At 32.1% G+C, this 15,263-nt stretch overlaps 1 protein-coding gene across 3 annotated transcripts; it reads right to left on the bottom strand.

Annotated features, from left to right (window-relative positions):
* Positions 1-61: 61 nt before the first annotated feature.
* LOC133174208 (uncharacterized) lies at positions 62-13,839 on the bottom strand. 3 transcript variants are annotated; one of them, XR_009719087.1, is made up of 7 exons: positions 13,785-13,839; positions 13,569-13,628; positions 9,600-9,656; positions 2,593-2,700; positions 2,311-2,511; positions 1,501-1,599; positions 62-1,312 (listed from the first exon to the last, which is right to left on the bottom strand). XR_009719087.1 is itself a non-coding variant. In XM_061309279.1 (6 exons), exons 2-6 carry the CDS (start codon positions 13,578-13,580, stop codon positions 1,552-1,554), a joined length of 426 nt encoding a protein of 141 aa, XP_061165263.1. In that variant the 5' UTR covers positions 13,581-13,628; positions 13,785-13,839; the 3' UTR covers positions 1,436-1,551. The 3 variants fall into 3 exon arrangements, 2 of the variants coding, with proteins under 2 accessions (XP_061165263.1, XP_061165264.1); XM_061309279.1 differs by lacking the exon at positions 62-1,312 and having other exon boundaries at positions 1,436-1,599; XM_061309280.1 differs by lacking the exons at positions 62-1,312; positions 9,600-9,656; positions 13,569-13,628; positions 13,785-13,839 and adding an exon at positions 8,713-8,962 and having other exon boundaries at positions 1,436-1,599.
* Between the last annotated feature and the right edge of the window lie 1,424 nt (positions 13,840-15,263).

Consider the following 15,263-nt stretch of genomic DNA (forward strand, 5'->3'; position numbering starts at 1 on the left):
CATTGATTTAATATGTATCATAATCAAAGCATTCTCGATCTAAATATTAAACCATGTGATAAACAATGCAGCAAAGTATAAATGCTAAAACAATGTTGAAATGAATATGTGCTTCTTTAAAATAAATAAAAAAAAAATATATAAACCTTGGATGGAAAAAAATCGGGACGTTTTCACATGTTTACTAAGTATACTTATATAAATACACTAAGAAATTCCTTTCATTATACCGTTTTTACGGAATCAAGAGCATGTAAATATGTACGGAATAACTATCAGATGTTTTGGTTTCATGGCGATGAGCAAACAGTTGGCTTCCAGGATACCGGGATAGTTTTATGAACAAACGCCTTCGGCGTTTATGTAAATTTATCACGCAAGCCATTTCCGTAAACATATCATGAAACAAAAAAAGTTATTCCTAAAATTATTTAACCAATAACCATTAAAACTCAGTCTAGATATAAATAAAATGAAACAAAAAAAGTTATTCCTAAAATTATTTAACCAATAACCATTAAAACTCAGTCTAGATAAATGATAAAAAATATCTTGCAATTTTCATACCTCCTAGCATTTTATACACAATACCTATATCACAGGTAATACAATTTCGCTGTATAAAATTTAACAGAAAGGCAGCCTATGCATTTTACACCTGCTAGCACTACACTAAGAATAGAAATAATAAAGCTGTTTATTTCTAGATAACATTTCAAAATAATTGAAAATATGATACACTTTTTCACAAGCATAAGTATAAATTAAAAAAAAAAAAAAACAAAAAATGAAAATTTCATGATACTACTAGAATGAATTAGAACAATCGTTATATTAAGATTAATGAAATATGAAGATAACGAACAGTGATGAAAGCTCAAAAGTTCATTGAAATAATACATATCACACGGACCTCTAAAACATAAGAGTTGGGAACTGGTGCAATGCAAGAGCTTTCCCTGTCCACAGGTCACTCCTTGTCATGATCGGGTAAATGGAAAAATCCGGAAACAATTCAGTGTAAAAATAACGGGTAACAATTTGTAGAAAAAAGGTTATTCAACATTAGACTTAACTATAAACTATATAAATTCAAATGAGGTTACAATATCTTTTCCCCTATCATCATTCAACTAGAGTCTGGAATGCATATTGTCTTTAGAACTTAAAGTCTTTAGAAATTTACAATTGTTCTATAACTGTTTCAAAATTCTTTTTTTAGTTCTTTCTTAAGATGACACTTCTATTTTTACAAATGTAGCCAGTAATATATCACAAGGATTGTGACAAGTGATGTTCCAAAAGAAACAAACTGAAATATTATAATATTAAACTTAAAAATAAAAGAAAATTATAGACAACTTACAACCACTTGTATCTACATTTTAAGTTTTTTTTCAAGAATAGTTTAAATAGATACAAGCAAAATTCTACTTGTAATTGACTGGAAAATTTTGTTAATGAGTCATCTCTCCGAGAAAAGAAACACTGAAAAATTACTTGAAGTGTATTTCCAATAATTTCTATTTTATACATGTCGTCTTTCTTCTGCTATATTGATGAGAAGTGTGAGTTGTCATTCCAAGGAGACGCACAGCCCTATAAAATGTAGATAGTATTCTAAGATAATTCTCAACAAAATAAAAAAATCTCATATAAATAGAGGATATTCAATTTTTTTAGTTGGATATGGAATATATTTCATGAGTGGAACAGGATTATTTGATATTTTCCAGAGTGCGAAGCACGAGTGAAAACATAAAAAAAAATCTTTCTCACGAGTGAAATAAATTCCATATCCAACTAAAAAAACATCGAATTTCCTGATTATTACATTTTCTTTGATCTTTTCTCTGCAATGTCTTTTCGTAACACAGTGTCAAAGGCTTTGACGTCCCAGTTGAGCAGTTGAGACGTCTTATATAGCTTATCGCTTGTGAGATTGAAAACATTCTAAACATGGATTTTAGCAACATATATTTGGGAAGAAATTGACATTTTTAGTCTCTACTAAAATGGATCAGTTACTATCTAATCTTATGGCAGGTCAGAAATTATTATTTTTACTTTATTTGGTATCCTTTCACACTGTGATGAAATATCACTTTGGTATCCTTTTATAGTGTGTCAGATTATCGCTTTTATTCAATAAATAAATCACAGTATTTCATTGTTGAAAATGAAATAAGTTATTTATTTCACTACATCAAGGGATAATAGAATGATTTGTTTTCTATGCAGAGAAGGAAGTGTGTGTGTGTGTGTGTGAAAACATAGAAACTTTATTTTAATTAAATTTTAGCAACTGACCTCTTTGTGATACGTCCCTGATTCCACATACTCATGACATCTAGATTCAGCAGAGGTGTAATTATCTATGGTAACATATTTACAACAAGCTTTTGGAATCTGTGAGTTTGTCTGCTGACACGATCCTGAAGTTGTACACCACGGAGTATTATCAAAATCATTTTTTGTACTCATCACAGGCTTTACTGCGCAGCATTGATGCTAAAAATATTGTTATAGCCTGTGCTTACGATTTTTATCACAAAACATGGAGAAATAAAGAGAAAGAGAGAGCTCTCTTACCGTGAGGAAAAACAAGTTCCATTTGTATGATGACGTGTTTCGGGATAAAGAAATAGTGTGATTTGTGTATTCCCTCTCTAACTTTTCCAGCATGTCTGTCTGGTTTATCTGTAAAATACATTTTGTTTATTTTAATCTGTCTGCTTTCAGGAAGTCATTTGATTATTTTTTTCAATAATACATGTTTAAGTAAAACTTAATCAGTCATACCTTTCTTCTATACTACATTAGTTCTACAAAATGGTTTTGTCAAATTAAACGTTGTAAACGAAATGCTGTCTTAGTTTTGAGTCAGTGAGTATTGGTTACCTATAAAATGCTTACATTTCTACCAGGTAAACCAGGTGCAACGTTTTATTCATGGATACTGTGTAAACTACCAAATTTGATATAGCTATTAAAGATTATCTAGTTCTTAGGGCATGACATATGGGAAGATTAAATGGCAGGTAAATCTTTATTGCACAATCAAAATTACAAAAAAAAAACAAAAAAAAAAAAAAAAAACAGGGATGCTTACTCCTCGATGACACCTGATCCCACCTCTTATGTTTTAAAGGTCCACATTCTTTTCCAATTTTGTTATGTTTTAATGGAGTTTTGAGCTTGATTACTGTTCGTTATCTCCATATCTCATTCAAATAGACAAAGTATATGGAGGGTAATTGTGTTAAAAAATCCAGACTTGTAAGTTTGTATATCCAAACTTGCAATCATATCAGTTTCATAGTCTACATATCTAAGTAAGTAATTCCGACATCCTAGCATGTAGTTCCGAACATACAACTGTTGAATTTGGTTTTATACTATAAATGTGTGTATTTTTGATATTGTAAACTTTGTTTCCCGGAATCTACATTGCCGCGCTCTGCATAAAACACAAAGACAATTCACAAGTCCAAAAATATGAAGTATACACGCTTGTCGAATTTTGATAATGAGAAACTTTGGAAGAGTATCAGTGCCACAATTCGTTTTAAATGTTTTTTTTTCTATTCTTATTTTAAATCTTTTTGCAAATAAAATAAATTATTTAGTTTTTATTACTTGTTTTTATTCTTTCTTCCAATTTTATACTTTTATGTAAGTTTCTTATTTGAATTCTAACTTGATTTTGTTTTCCAAATTCATTGTATTTTCTTAATTTTATTTTATTTGACGATGTGATATAAATGATTACCCGCTTAAACATGGCTTGTGCGGTTCTAGAGAGCTTCGGTTCTTAAGGTATCCTTACGCAGCTTTTACGTTTGGCACGATACTAGGAACTTAAATTAAATCAACTTCAAAAGGTTATTCTCCACACAAAATTTCCGCCCAAGCCCCCCAACCCCACCCCACCCCATCCGAACCCCCCGTGCTTCGGTCCTATGATTTGTTAAAGTGAAGATTTTTTCAGTCCTACTTCAGAAAATAAAGCCATTTCCGATTGAGTCCCCACAATAATGTTGCCGGTAAATACATAAGAAAAGAAATCAAGGCTAATTTGTTGTTGTGCCCCCCTTTACAGTAATATCCGATTTTTTTCGGGGACGGGGGCAGGGGGGCTTATCAAGAAATATTTGTTTAGTGCCCCCAAATGGAATTGCTTCTAACGGGATTGAAAACGATAGAAAACACACAAGAATGATATCCAATGGTTTTTTAAATTTAAAAAAAAAGTCATGTTTCATGGATAATATTTCTACGTTTCGCAGACTGTTCGCGCAAGATCTCTGTGTACACGTACATAAAAGGCCGTAGCGCCCTTCATCTGGATTCCTTAATTTAACTCTCTGAGTCCTACTTTATAATTCAAACTTTCGTTTCTGATTACAAAGCATTAAGTTAGGTACAATGAAACATTATTTAAAATTTAAGATAGAATGAAAAACGAAATGAAGCAAAATTGTGAAAATAAAAGAAAATAAAGAAAAGAAAATAAAAGCTGGAAAATATAAACAGGAATTAGAATTAAAATAAGAAATAGAAAATAAAGAATTTATTTAATTTGGAAAACAAGAAGTTATAATTAGAATAAAAAAATAGAAAAGAAAAATAAGAAGATTTAAAAAGAATTGTGGCACTGATGTCCCTCCATAGTTTCTCATATCAAAATTAGAGACTTCGCATTTGCAGACTTGTGAATTGTTTTTGTGTTTTATTCAGAGCGTCGCAATATAGATTTCTGAAAAAAAAGTGTACAATATCAAAAATACACACATTCATTGTATAAACTCAAAGTACATATTGACATGTGCCGAGACAAGTTTTTTTCTGAGCAGATGGGCAATAAACAACTTAATATTCCTAACTGTTGGACAACAGTATATACATGCAGTGATCGAGGACTTTTGCCATCGGCAAAAATATGTACAAGTATTTTTTCAGCCATTTTCAATATGTTTTGATGTGCGATGATATATGCACTGATTAAGATTGCATATCGTCGTAAACGACAAAATGTACAGGACAACAGTATGTTTCGTCGCAAAGCACAAGTCTGAAAAGAAAAAATAACCGTGAATGGAATGTGACTAAACGCCAAATTATGTGAACACGTTAAAAAGCAGTTTAGGTTCATGTTAAAAAGCAGTTTAGAACAAATCATTAAACATTTGAATGCTTGTGTATTTCATTCAAACGTATTTAATGAAATATGAAGATAATGAGTAGAAATCAGGATCAAAAAAACCATTTAAACGATTCACATTGGGAGCAGAGCAAACACGGACCTCTTTAACATAAGAGGTGGGACAGGTTTCATGGAGGAGTAAGTATCCCCCTGTCGACTGGTCACATTCGCCGTGTTCTTCTTGATTTGGCAGGAAATTTAGCATTGCCGCTACTTTGCAGAAAATTCCAACTCATCTCCGCAACACATTTTTAGATTCCAAACTCATGAAAGACTTCAGTCTTACTTATGAATGATTTTGTGATTATACTAACGCCAGTCGACGACTGTACTTGAATTAAAAACTTGGTTATAGATTTAGATTCATTTTCTACAATTCAATCAAGACTTTATCACAAACTGCTACCTTTATCAGAAAAGGGAAAATTATATTTAAACTACTTCCGATGGACAACGGAAGTGATGGTGGACAAAACACCTTTCGCACATATAGTTTATTTAGCGACCGGAAGTGATGTCATCAAAACAAAAAATATACCTCCAGTTTCTATTACACTCTAATTGATCTGAAAGTTTCATTGAAATCGAGCAAACCGCTTACGAGAGCTCGAATGCACAACATCCATTAGGAAATAATAATAGTAAAAAAGAAACCGAAGACTAACTTCCATTGAAATGTTTTGTCAATCAATGTTTTGCTTGATTGATGAATAATACATGTGTGTTATTTTGAACATCTAACCTACACTAGTGTCAAATCACCCTCTCTTCCAATTTTATGTGTATAAATAGTTTTTGGTACCATAAGGATTAAACTAATTCCTCCTGTCTATGAAATAAAAAGTCAACATATGACATTAAATAATTGATTAAAATCAAGGTTTCGATCACGTCGATATAAATGAATCTTGTTATCATGACTACACATTCCGCAATCATGTTGAAATACTCCTTATCTGCATAAAAACAGACGAAAAATAAAATAGCTAGTTCTATTTCTTTTTCAAGCAATGCATACATGTACATGTATGCTTTGTATCAACAACATGCTCTCTCTCTCTCTCTCTCTCTCTCTCTCTCTCTCGCGTAAAACTAAGAAGATATTAACATTCGGGATAAACCGAATTTGTAACAATAACTGCAAATGTCACAGTCCAATGTTATGTAGGAACTAAATAGTGTTTGGGAAGATAGATCAAAATATAATATTGATCATGAAATATTGAATAATTAGTGGACATTAGCAATATTATCAATGATAAACAACTTTCATAAGATGCCCGAGGGCTAAACGCTCACTTTGGCCGCGTTATCGTTATGATATTTGTACGGATTTTTTTTCCGTTCATGTATACATCATTAAGGTACACAGGTTTAGCGAGGCATGCAAAAATATGAGGGTCTTTGTTTAGATAATGTTATATAATCTCTTTCTCTCTATATCAATCAAGGGGGTTATAATCCAAACACACACTGAAACTTGCAGTATTCACATGCGGACTACTGTTTGCTAAGAATTACAAAATTCAGGATTATACAGCGCTCCCAAAAAGAATTTTGCAAACGATTTCTTGCACATATATCTGCAAAAATAAAAATAAAACTTCAGACTCATTCTCCATCCCCTCTCTTCCCTTCACGGCTTCCGTACCTCTCGCTCACAGAGATTGTTTAAAGAGTTTACTATATATATTATAGTAATCACCTTGAAACTGTAGATCCGCTTGCCTCTCACTTTGCTTACGAGGATGTTTATGCGTATGCGCAAGGTGAATACAAAATCAAATATTCAGGGATTGAACTCCTAATATTTTAAAATCATTTTTGTTGGTAATTTATAAATTAACCGTATTCAAGAAAGAATTGCAGTAATGAACACTTCAGTTTTCTCTCGATTAACCGGTATTAAGGGGGCCGACTGGGGTTTTCATTGAGCAATACTTCGCGCAGCATAGTAAAATAAAGCGTATTTACTCTTTTGAAGCAACTATTTTTACATAATTTATAGAGATTAACAAATTTAGGAAATCTCGGGTTAAAATATCTAGTTACGTTTTTAAATAACTGATTTTTTAAACGATTTTTCAAATGATGGGTAGATAGACGTCGTAATAGTGTGTTTTTGACGTTATGAATAACCGAAGTTCTTTAAGAGGGGTCATTAATTATGCCATAAAATAAAAAGTATAAAATACATGCTCTTGAAATTTAAAACATAGGAAATTGAGAATCTAACAATCATTTTTATCATTTTTATGTAAATCTGTGGTACCTGTCATGGTTTGTTGTACTCCATAAAAACAGGAAAATATCATGAATTTTGACATTTTGAGATGCCCCCTCTGGAAACCAGACGGCAGAATTTTTTGTTTCTTGCACAAAATGTACAATATAGTATTACCCGTCAAATAATATAATTTGAGCAAAAAGTCTATAGTAGCATTCGTATAATTTGCTCAGAAGTGCGAAAAAATGGTATTTTTCTATACAATCCTATTGTAGATGAACCTGTATTTTGAGATGGTCCTTAAAAAATTACCAAATGGTAGATTTTCACTACACTTGGCATGTATACTGAAGTCAATGTGAGGTACATATGGTATAAAATTAAAGAGTTTATCTATAGCAGTTTTCACACAATAAAACCCCAGTCGGCTCCCTTAAAACACCAAAAACGTCTAGTCTATAATTATCATATAGTAAATGTAGCATTAATTTGTTGCCCGTCGATTTACCTCTGCTCTAACCCCAAAATCCATGATTTAACACACAAACCAACGTTGGCGTGGGAATTTTTGCAAAGATAAAGATTAAGTGTCGCCCTGTTACTCTTTAAATTGCATTTTGATCAAACAATTCGCATTAATTAAAAATGCTGGCATATTGATGTGACTAATCATGACTTGGTTTGCCGTTTTTGAGAAGATGTTTCATACCCCCCCCCCCCCCCCCTCAATTTATTCCGATGTAAAATTTTGTTCCCACATTGTAGCCCCTTTCTACATAGGAAGCATTACTTGATGATGCTTTCTAATAATATGACTTGTCATGAGTTTTGTGTCGTTATGAGAAAGAAACTGTATTTTTCCTGCATATTCAAATGTAACACTTTGATCCATGTTGTGGTCCTTACCTACCTCCGGAGTCCTAATGTTAACAAATATAAATTTACACTATGTCAGGATTGCTCTTACATAAGTTTCATCTTTTCTGGCCAAGTGGTTCTTAAGAAAAATATTTATAAATGACATTAAATGTTTTACCTTTTCCTAATTAATTCCCCTTGGGTGAGCAAACCTTTTATTTAAAATAAGATATTAACATTGAATTACTTTTACCGAAGTACTTTCGGTGACAGATGTTGTTGATATTGGACAAATAGGTGTGAAAAGAATTTTAAAATGTAAAACATGAACCATGAAATGGACGACAAACGATCTTCGGTCAGTAAAGATCATCAAAGCCTTCATTTTTTGAGAGCTTTAAAGATAAAAAAAAGTACTTACAATACCAATCATTATAATGAGTACGCATTCAAAATTTAAAGACTTGCATTTCGTCAAGCAAATCAGCACCACAATAGAATGAACAATTACAGCCACACTGTTACAGATAGAGACAATTCCGCTGATTCTAAGATTTTTCGGAGCATTTGTCTCGTCCGTGAAAGAAACTTGAACATCTATAGTTAATCCTAGATATTCTTTTTTAAGATTATATTATTTGATCTTCATATTCTTTTAAAATCAAAGATAGATCGATCGCCTTTCCATCCAATGCCTGAAAAAAAAATCACAACACGAATTAATATTTCTTGCATAAGAGTTCTTGGTTGAAGAACTAAGAATCCATCAGCGCTGATCTTACAAATGTAATAAATGCAATTTAACAATGAACATTATGTATATAGCGCATACTAAGTATTTCGGTTCATCCGTACTGCTTTACATAAGTTAGGATGTAATAAAATGACTAACAAAATACACACAGACAGAAGAAATAAAGCTATATTTAAAATTTTGCCGAAGCATAACTACTTTTTGTTGGCAAAACACAGAATATAAACACTTTAAATAATTTTAATTTTTTTTTTAAAATACTGCTCAAACATTGATGTGAACGATGATTAACTGAAGAAAATCAAAGTTACTACATTTCCTCTATAGTAAATCAAATTTCAAAGTTTTTTTTTTCATTCCTACGTGATAAGGAATTAAATCCCAAAATATCAAATAGAAAGTTTTTACGTTGTCCTGATATAATTCCGATTGTCAATTTTTAATATACAAGTTTTTAATCTATTTTTATCTGCATAAATAAACTTCAGTAAATCTATCTAGGGAAAACCCTTGAAAGCGAAGAAGTGTTTCAAAGCAGTTTGTCAGTCACTCACCAGCAATACAACATTCAAACAGGCATTGATCAGCATGAGACCAATTGTCACCTTTGCCTGAAATACATGTTTCTAAAAAGAATGAGCTTACAGAAATATATGAAAATTTCGATGTGCTTTTAAAATGCAGTCAACAAATAAATAAAAATCCATTCATGGAACTATGTAGTTTGTGAATTATTTTTTCATAGATAGCAGTAGAAAAGGCAATAGGATTTATATGAAAAATGAAGATCCTTAACATAAATCAAGCTCAAAAGTCCTTTGAGACACTGAAAAATGTAAGCAGAGCAAACAAGTGACTCTAGAAACATCATAGATGGGATCAGGTACCATGGAAGAGTAAGCATTCCCTATCCGACTTTCACACCCGCCGTGTACTCATTGACATAATTGGACAAACGGAAAAATCCGTAGACAATTCAGTGTAAAAATAGCGGCCTAATAATTTGTATGAATAACGTCAGTGAACATTCGATTTAACAATAGATTGTATTTGCTAACAAGGTCATGGTATCGACCATAGAATTTACGAAATCCTTATACCATAAGATATTTGTCGATAGCTTTTCTCATTTAAGAAATTGTTCGTACGTGGAACATGCTCTTGCGTATCGAATCAAACTCGAGACATAAACTCCATATAAAGGTGATAATAGCATATTACTACATAAATAAGAGAAGTTAACAATAGGAAATTTGAAGTCATCACTTTTACCAAAGAATTTTGCCATAAAGTACATTGAAGTATGAAGTACAATAACGACTCTTTTGATTCTTCATTTTTACAAGTATATATAAATATGTTTAAACTTTGATCCACTATTTTTTTTTTATCAAATTCACTTTAAAATATACATTATATTCTATAAAAAGTTATGTAGCAAAATCAATGGAACATGTTCATTTATTTATTTCTTAGCCAAAGTACTTATGAAAAGCTCATAATTAATTTGGGAATGATAAACAATGGTTCTATACCATCACAATGATCTTTCTTAGAAACGGACCCTGTTCTATTTATAATAAAACGCGCTTATGCAATACTATTCAAATCTGTCTGGTAAATAGCTTGAAATACCTATCACTAGTTGTATCAAATAGTAAATATTAAACTTGTTAAATTGTTGTATGCTTATGGAAAAAAAATAAAAAACCATAAAAAATGAAAACATGAAGATAAAAAATTGATTGATGTCAAAAAATCTATAGACAATACAATTCTGTGAAGAGGGCAAAAACACGGACCCCTGAAAATTCTAGAGGTGGCTTAGGTGCCTCAAACAGTAGGCATTCCCTCTTAACCGGAAACACTCGCGGTGAGTCATGTTTTGATTAGGTAGAACTTTCCGTAGTTAAATTCATTATAAAATCCAAGGTTTAACAATTGGCATGAAACACGTCAGTCACAATATGACCTAATGATGATTTAAATTGTATACATTTGAAAGAAATTGTGTATGTATGGGGCGTCTTAAGCTCAGCACATAGAAAATTTATTTTAAATGAAATATGGAGATAACAAACAGTATTCAAGCTCACTTGTCCATTCAAACAAAACAAATGCGGAGCAGAGCAAACATGGACCTCTAAAGCATCAGAGGTGGAATTAGGTGCTATGGACGAGTGAGCATCCCCTGCCGACCGGTCATGATCGGGAAAAAACGGAAATTAAAAATCTGTAGATAATTCAATGTGTAAATAATGGCCGAACAATAAGTATGACAAACATCAATCAGCATTTGACTTAATGATAGATTGAATTTGCTGGCAATGTCATTGTATCGGCCATAGAAATTGCAAAATGATGACTTTAAACGAGACTGTTGTTATTCTTGTTTCATCAACTTGTTTGTCAATAGCTTGCCTCGTTTTATTAATAGTTAGTACGTAGAGCATGCTCTTGCGTATCGAATCAACTGAGAGACATAAACCCCACATGCAAGTGATAAGAGTATATTGCCACATAAGTAAGGGGAGTTGACGATTGAAAAGTCATCACGTTAACCGTGAAGCTTTGTTGTTTGGTTAACATTAACGTCTTTTTCTAGTAAAATACTCAAAGATAGAAACAGAAATGTCAGACTCTGTGGTATCTTTTATTTCAAGCTCATTGGGATATATCGCGTCGACATATGAATTGAAGTAACTATTGTTAATTGATGATACGCCATCGATATATCTAAATGTCGAGTTGAAAGCCACGGCAAGTGTCTTCTTCTCATTTCAAGATTTAAAAAAATCTTCTTTATTTGAATACAAAAACAGGTCTGGTAATAACGGGGCGCAATAGCTACCCATGGATATTCCGACATATTGTAACTACACAGATGTTGTCAATCAGAAACTCAAGGATCTTTTTAATGGGATTTCCAGGGGTCCGTGTTTATGCCCTGTTCTCATATTTGTATTGTTTGTAGTTTTGTAGTTTTTATATTCACCTTTTTTCATGAATGGAAATGAATATTGGTTAATGACACACCATCGTTTATATATCTTAATTTTGAACACCACAATAATCAAGAAACTTCTTTTATCTTGTACAAGTTTTATAAAGATGAATTCGTCATCGGAAGAATATAAGAAGTATGTCTGCAAGATGTATTTTTAAAATTTTATCGGTAATTTTGTTTGTATTTTTCTTTGAGATTTGATTATACATGTTTTCCAGCCCAACTCACCACCATCCAGGAAGTAAAACTGGATGTGAATGTGTCAAATGAAATAGATATTTATGAAAAATATAAGCAAAGGAAAATAGAAATAAATGTTTTGTATCATGGTTATGTTTAGATTCATCGGATTGACTATTCAAAGGTCTCCATTACTAAAATTTAGTAAGATAAACTATGGGTAATAATAGGATTTTTACTTGGAAAGTTATCTCTCCTTTCAGAGAGTCGGTCGCCCTTACTTTATAAATTGGGCTGTCTGTATAATTTCATTTGCAGTATCTGGTCTGATGATTAAATTCTATAAAACGTATTTCAATTTTTATTTTATGTTGTATAATAATATAATATCATTGTGAATATGATATAAAGATTTAATAGTGAGATAAAAAATATAATGGATAGAAAGAATCATCATACTAAAAGCGTTAAATGGACAATTAATCTTTGGTTGATACATGTTTTAGCCTAAATGAAAGTTTTAATACCGATTGTATATCGCGAATTGTTTGGTATGTTACCCTTTCCCTTTAAAGCAAATTATTTATACCTGCTATTCTATTGAGGGTACAACATTTTGAAATGTAAAAGGTGAAGATAACAAACAGTGATCGTTCTGAAAAAATCCATAAACAATACAAATATGTGAAAAGGGCATAAAACACGGACCCCTGGGAATTCTAGAAGTGGCAGTAGGTGCTTATCCTGATACTTTAAGCAATGTGAAGATAACCAACATCTATAAAGTTCAAAAATCCAAACAAACTTGACAGGAGAACAGAGCAAATAAGAACCTCTGGAAACATCTGAGGTGGAAACGGGTGCCACAGTTCTACCTTTCGGGTAGTAAAGCCTGAATAGACACTAATGTTAATTCCAATATCCAAAGTGATTCAATAGCTAGAGTAGCAATGGTTTATACAGAAGAAAATAAAAAAAAATCCAAAACTAATAATTTAAGTTATGGTTAATTAAGAAATGAATTTAATTTTTGAAGATTCATGAGGACATGAACTACGACGCTTCACGACGGCATATTTCATGAAGCGCGGTAGCGCTGACGTCAAGTGAGGTATTATGACGTAACAATGGAGATATTCATGCCCATTCATAGGTAGTTCATGAGAAAATGAACTGTATTCTATATTGTAAAGAATCATAGGGGAAATTTATTGGAAATGTGAATATTTTTCAATTAAACCACCATCAGATCCATGTGCAAGATGAACTCATGAATAATCTTAAGAAAACTTCTATTGAATTTCACTGTAGTCTTTAATCAATTAATGTGTATTACCTTCAACAACATCCTATTCAAATTTACAATGCTGTCTTCATTTATGACTTGCTGTTAAACCTAACACAAAGAAAAAAAAAACAGGAAAACAACAATAATTTCAAAACATTGCAGGTTTGATAGAAAGTAAATATTTGATTCGCTATTTTAAATCCATTACGAAACATAAATCTACTTGTATATGTAAATACATTTACTAAAAATCTTAAAGCTTACCTTCCATTGATAAATCAAATGGTTTTACAATCCATAAAGAAAACAGCAAGGAATACAATTATTCTGTAGATAACGATAACAAATAGTAATACTTGTTAGCAAGTAACTTTACCTTCAATTTCTCACAGAGATAAAGGATAAAGATATCTTATGTAAATAGTTGTAAATCAAAACATAATAACTCATGTTTCGGTTCCACTTTTTCATGTTCATATAGCAACGAATTGTTTTACAACGTGCTTCAACGGGTACATTTTAGCTCAGAAAGCAAGAGGTCCGTGGGAAGCAATTGCAGTTGGGGGCAGCCAAACATTATCACATGGGGGGGGGGGCTACTATGCAAAATGCCCTTGACAAGCCAAAAGAGGTCATTTGACATTAATATAGAAAGGGGTCATGCATAAGAAAGTATTGTTTTTTTCTTTTATAGTTCACCATATATTGGCAGTGCTGCATAATACTTTCCATTATCTGTTTAATCATAAGCAGATAATTTTCTTAATTTCATTGTATTTTCTATTAAACGTTGCATATTTTGTATTATTTGTTGCATATTTTCTATATCTTAGAATGAGCCGCACTTTTGCACAGAGTGAAATTCATCTACAAATAAGTACAAGTTCAATACAAAATAGGAGCAGCGCAAACACGGATCTCTAAACATCAGAGATATGGGATCAGGTGCCATGGAGGAGTGAGCATCCCCTGGCGACCGGTCACACCCGCCGTGTGCTCCTTGTCATGATCGGGAAATAACGGAAAAAACCGTCGACAATTCAGTGTGTAAATAATGGCCTAACAATCAATATGAAAAACGTCAGTCAGCATTTGACTCAATGATCAATTGTATTTGCTGACAAGGTCATTGTATCGACCATAGAACTTACGAAATGATGACTTTAAACGAGACTGTTGATATTCTTGTTTCATCAACTTATTTGTCAATAATTTACCTCGTTTTAGAAATTGTACATACGTAGAGCATATTCTTGCGTATCGAATCAACTGAGAGATATATACCCCGTATGCAGGTGATGAAGGTATATTGCCACATAAGTAAGGGAAGTTGACGATTGAAAAGTTAAAGTCATCACGTTTATCATAAAGCTTGGTTGTTAGATTACCATTAACGTCTTTTTCAAGTAAAATATCCAAATATGAAACAGATGTGTCAGACTCTGTGGTATCTTTTATCTCAAGCTCACCAGGATATATCGTATCGACATAAGAATGGAAATAGCCATTGTTAATTGACAATACATCGTCGATATATCTAAATGTCGAGTTGAAGGCCACAGCAAGTGTTTTCTTCTTTTCACGTACAAGATTTTGGACAAATTCTGCTTCATATGCATACAAAAAATGTCTACTAATAACGGGGCGCAATTGGTACCCATGGGAATTCCAATAGATTGTTGGAAGACCTGGTCTCCAAAAACCACATAGATATTGTCAATCAGAAACTCAAGCATCTTTTTA

Source organism: Saccostrea echinata, unplaced genomic scaffold, assembly GCF_033153115.1.
Source record: "Saccostrea echinata isolate AGI-Se365-2 ecotype Australia unplaced genomic scaffold, CSIRO_AGI_Sech_v1 ptg000057l, whole genome shotgun sequence".
NCBI lineage: Eukaryota > Metazoa > Mollusca > Bivalvia > Ostreida > Ostreidae > Saccostrea > Saccostrea echinata.